The 5,234-nt window shown below is 30.9% G+C and overlaps 1 protein-coding gene across 1 annotated transcript; it reads right to left on the bottom strand.

Moving 5' to 3' along the window:
• Positions 1-2,448: 2,448 nt before the first annotated feature.
• Positions 2,449-3,862, bottom strand: LOC131639749 (large ribosomal subunit protein uL13w-like). Its single transcript, XM_058910211.1, has 4 exons — positions 3,546-3,862; positions 3,079-3,195; positions 2,906-2,993; positions 2,449-2,810 (listed from the first exon to the last, which is right to left on the bottom strand). The coding sequence occupies exons 1-4, from the start codon at positions 3,815-3,817 to the stop codon at positions 2,667-2,669; spliced, it is 621 nt and encodes a 206-aa protein (XP_058766194.1). The 5' UTR covers positions 3,818-3,862; the 3' UTR covers positions 2,449-2,666.
• Between the last annotated feature and the right edge of the window lie 1,372 nt (positions 3,863-5,234).

The following is a 5,234-nucleotide window of genomic DNA, read 5'->3' as shown; positions in this document are numbered from 1 at the left end:
AATTTAAGAAAATTAAGATGATCTTGGATTGTAATTTTAAGATTAAATATCCAGGTGTTTTGAAGTATTTCCTTGGACTAGGAGTGTGTCTCATTCTAAAGTTGGGATTACAGTTTCACTCACTTGATACTGAGAAAGTATTGCCTAGATTTGCTATATGAGTTAGGTTTACTAGGCTCTAAACCTGCTCCTACACCATTAGATTCCTCAATTAAGCTGCATTAAGACAGTGGGAAACCATCTGAAGACTTATTGGGAGGCTATTGTATTTGATAAACACAAGACCAAAGATCAACTTTGCCACTCAACAACTGAGTCAGTTCTTGCATAAAACAACCGTGACACTATCGGGCAGCATGTAGAGTTGTCAGATATCTTAAGCACAATTCAGGTCGAGGCCTAACGTTTCTTAGGAATTCAGACTTGCAAATCTTAGGCTATTTAGATGTTGATTGGGCAGGATACATTGATAGTAGAAGATCAATCTCAGTCTATTGTTTTTTTCTATGAACTTCACTCGAATTGTGGAAAGAAAAAGAAACAATTGATAGTTTCTAGGTCCTCTTCTGAACAAAGAGCTCTATCAACTACAACTTATGAGCTGATTTGGTTGCTATTTTTACTAAAGGATCTTAATATAACATGCTCAAGGCCTCTTGTACTTTACAGTGATAATTCAAAGTTTATCACACATAGCATCTAACCCGATGTTTCATGACAGAACCAAACATCTAGAGATAGATTACAATTTGATTAAGGAGAAGCTACAACAACAAGGATTATTGAGACCGGTACCTATCTAATCTCAAGAACAACTAGCTGACTTTCTTACCAAAGCTTTGCCAACTTCCAACTTTCAAATTCAAACACTTTTATATCTAAGTTGGGTATGCTTGACGTATACCATGGCTCAACTTGTGAGAAGCTATTAAATAAGAATAATAATAATGAAGAAAATTGAAGGAAGAATAACATTCTAGTAGTTACAATAGTTAGAAGTTTAGGTTATAACAGTAATTAGCAATTAGTTACGCAACTAACAGTTTAGAATCCTATGTATTAGTGTGCATTGTTCTTAGAGTGAATATTAGATGTCTTTATAAATATTGTTATTCACCATTAATGCAAGTAATTAATTATGCACTTCTTTTCTATTCTCTTATAGAATTCTGTTATGGATTGTTCTAGTTTTCATAACTTTTAACATGCATAGAGTTAGGTTAGTTGCTAAAGGTGTAGGGAATTTAAGAGTTTTTTTCAAAATTTTAATCTTATTGGTGTAACAATTCCGACAAACGGATCTTAATTATAAGTTATTAATCACACAACAAACATAAGTTAAGACTATCAAAATACTTCTTGAAGCGTGTTTTAGTTTTGATCATGAACGTGGAAAAATTTTTATCTACAAGTTTGCAGTTTTTTTATCAATTGTTTAAACTTTAAAGGCTTTGTTTAGTTAAAAGTACAGGATGGAAGATAATCTAATTGAAACTAACGATCAAATAAGTTAGCGGATTGAATTTGTTGTGTATGGTAAAATTGACAGTGGGATTAGTTGATAAATAACACATGACATAAAAATAGTTTTAATTAATATTCGAAAAATACAAATAAAATAAAGGATAGACAGAGAGAAATTTATTCTAATTTATAGTAAATAGAGAAATTTATTTATAACCTCAAATACTCTATTTAAACTTTCTCATTTCTAAAAATTTTCAAAAATATCACCGTGTTTTTAAGTTTTTGGATTTTAGAATCTAAACAATACCCAAAAGTCTTTCAAGTTTTTGGAGATTGACATTGTATCTCAAATTGCATATTACTTTTAATTCATCCTCAAATTTTAGGTACAATGTCAATCCTCAAATTGCATATTGCTTATAATTCATCATACATTTTACGACCGAGAGTAATTTATTTCACGAGTTAGGTTATTAACATGAGTTCAAAGTGAGGCAAAATAGTTAGGATTTACTGTAGTTATTTGATTATCGCATTTAGGTTAGAAAATAGTGATATGTTTCTTTTGTTGAAATGTGTATAACTTTTTAGAAATGCATTGTACTTAATGGAGGTGGAGAAGGTGAGTAAAGGGATGTGGTAAGGATAAATTGTTTCTTCTGAATCACCTAATCACATACTATTATTTTGATGTGACATTTCAAGATACTATTTTTCATATTTTCTTACCATTTTCGAATTTAAGCTTCACCAACTTTTAGTATAAGAAAAAAATGCATTCAGAATAAAATCTTGACATGAAATTCCAGTTCCAAATTCTTCAATGCATTGCTAATTTTAACTAAAACTTCATCCCAGAAGCCAAGTGGCTAATGTGATTAAAAAAACTGATTAGCTTATATTTATTTGGAATGCAGATAGTTTTCAAATGGCAGCATCAATACAAATAATACAATGCTAAAAAAAGAACACTCAAAAAGGTAGACTGGAATGACATAAAAATTGTATTTAAAAGCAAAACTTTCAAAATTGTCATATTTTTAATGTATCCAACAAACAGAATAACAAACAAAACTGAAATAAGTTCAATTTGATATTGTGCTTCAAAAGCAAGACTTTGAAAAGCTACCGAATACAGCTTGTACTTAACCGAATAACTCAAGTTGAGGAGCAAGCTTCACGTCTACCGTCTACTCAGCTCAGTACTTAACTGGAGCAAGGATTTCAAGTTGGGGAGCAAGCTTCTCGTCCACAATCTTCTCAGCTTTAACCCTCAATTTGTTGAGTAGCTTCTTCTTCTCATAATTCAAATGTGCCCTCTCCTTTCTCTTCTTCTCCAGCTCCTATCAATGAGAGAAAGGTGCAACACTTAAGAACCGCAAAAATCATTTACCAAATACTTAAAAATCAACCAAAATAAAGGAAGAAGAAAACCCACCTTGATGGTGTCGTAGTAGTTCCATCCAACCTCTGAAGACAACTGTCCAAGCAGACAATACTTATGTCCCTTTTGGAGCCTCAACACCCTAATTACAAGTCATTCAGTATAAAATTTCAATTAATTCAATTAAATTTTTTAATTATACAACTAAACCAAAACACAAATCTTACTTGAGTGCATCTGGAACCACCATTCTCTTAATCTTGTCGTAAGGTGGTGGAATACCCTCATAAACCTTCAATCGAGCAAGTGCCGCCTCCCCCCTCTTTGTCTTGTGTGGAATCATTCTACAAATTACACATCACTCATCAAAAAACCCAACAAAACAACAACACAACACTTAAAAATCAAGAATACTTCTCTCAAAAACCACATTACAATACTTATTGAAAGCAATTATGAAAAACCCCTCTACAAAATACCACAACAAAAATCAACAAAACTTTTTTATAACAATTCTATGAAAAAACAGATAGATTTTATTTCAAAAGAACACATTTTTAATTTTTAATAGACCCGAATAATGAATTACCAAACCAGTTTCAAGTTTCATATACACATCATAAAATAGCTATAAGATCTAAGCAAATAATTAAAATTCAAAAAACAAAACCTATAGATTGAATGAGTAACTTACCCACGAACAGTTCGCCAGAAGATCTTCGAAGGAGCACGAAAATGAATAGGCCCATGAGAAGGCTTAGTATTCATCCTCTTCCTAAGAAACCTCATGTACTTCATTTTCTGCCTAACCAAGCCACCAGAAATGCAAATTTCTTCACACCTAACCAGAACAACCTTCTGACCATTTAGAAGCTCCTTTGCAACAATGGATGCGAGTCTTCCTAGCATGTGATGCCTTGCATCGACCACCACCCTCTTCGCGCAGGCACCTGAACCGGACACCATTTTCACTCGATCTTACTCTCTGTGGCTCGTTAGGGTTTTGACGAAAATGTAACACAAGTATTTATATGTATGTTTTTTTTGTGTTTGGTGTTAATTTGCAAGTTGGGCTTTATTTTAATTTGGTGTAAGCCCACAAGAAATTTATTGTAGGTTATATATTTATTTCTATTGATATTATAAAACAATTCTATTTATATATAGAATAGAGTTCAGTTTTATAATTATTTTACTGATTTATAAGATGGATAATCAAAATATGTATAAATATGTATATGTATATATATATATATATATATATATATATATATATATATATATATATATATATATATATATATATATATATATATATATATGAATTTGATTTTTATGTTATATATTTATTTTAATCCATTTGTTCGATTATTTTATTTTTAAAAAAATTTGAAATAATTTGTTTTCATAAATTATAAACATCAAGAAATTTGGGTTGGTTATAGTGTGTAGAAAAAGAAATGCTTTTAATATTAAATTAATAAAATAATATGTTTGAAAAATAAAAAGTTAAAACTTGTATAAATTCTATTATACAAATTTAAAATTATTATTAAAAATTTTAAAAATATAAATGAATATTAACTTCATTTTTATATAAAAAATGATTTTGTTGCAATGATAATTTTGTTTCGTGGTGGATTCAGAATTGTTCAGTGGGTGATGAAGTAATGCTTGTCACAGTGGACTTGAGTAGTCGCTATGGTAGAGATGGAATTGGCATGTAAGGTAAGCACTTCTCGCTTCACGCTACTGTTAATAAGAGAATAAAGTTATGTGAGATGAGAATAGTTTTGACTACCTAAGCAATGACGTGTCTTTCCTCTTGGTGTACATGTGTCTCCATACACAAGAGGAGGTGAATTATGAAGATTTGAAAAACTTTAGTTTAAAATAGAATCATTTGTAAAATCTGAGTTTAAAATCATTATAGTTGATTAAATAAGTAGCGGAAATTCAAAGTAAAAATTAGTGGAAAATAAAAGAGATAAGGGAAGAGAGATAACACTAGAATTATACCAGTTCGATCAAGAATACCTAATCATGTCCCCAAGAATTATTCTTGAGAGTATCCCCTAGACTTGAGAGCTTTTAGAAGATTATGCCTATGAAGCCCCTTATATAAGGAAATGAAGTTTTCATGATAACTTCTAACCAAACTATGAATAAGGCTTAGAGCAGTTAGTCTGCTAACTAAATAGGGAACAATACTTAGAGCGGTTAGTCTCCAAACTAAACACTGAACAAGGCTTCGAGCAGTTAGTCTCCAAATCAAATATAAATTTTGCATAGGGTGATCTCGATTCAAGACGGAGTCGATTGGAGTTTTCAGAAGCTGGCCACGAATTGAACGGATACTTTTACCGGGTTAATTTTAAACCTA

The sequence above is a fragment of the Vicia villosa genome, unplaced genomic scaffold (genome assembly GCF_029867415.1).
Source record: "Vicia villosa cultivar HV-30 ecotype Madison, WI unplaced genomic scaffold, Vvil1.0 ctg.002755F_1_1, whole genome shotgun sequence".
NCBI lineage: Eukaryota > Viridiplantae > Streptophyta > Magnoliopsida > Fabales > Fabaceae > Vicia > Vicia villosa.
Note: the sequence above shows the minus strand (reverse complement) of the source record. Positions and strands in the feature narration are given on the sequence as shown.

Bases quoted from the DNA above. Each gene is read 5' to 3' on its own strand.
- LOC131639749 (XM_058910211.1), bottom strand. From the start codon at position 3,817: ATGGTGTCCGGTTCAGGTGCCTGCGCGAAGAGGGTGGTGGTCGATGCA. The intron at 3,196-3,545 runs GTAAGTTACTCA...TGTAATTTGTAG, and splicing joins TTCTGGCGAACTGTTCGTGG to AATGATTCCACACAAGACAA. The intron at 2,811-2,905 runs GTGGGTTTTCTT...TCTCATTGATAG, and splicing joins ACTACTACGACACCATCAAG to GAGCTGGAGAAGAAGAGAAA.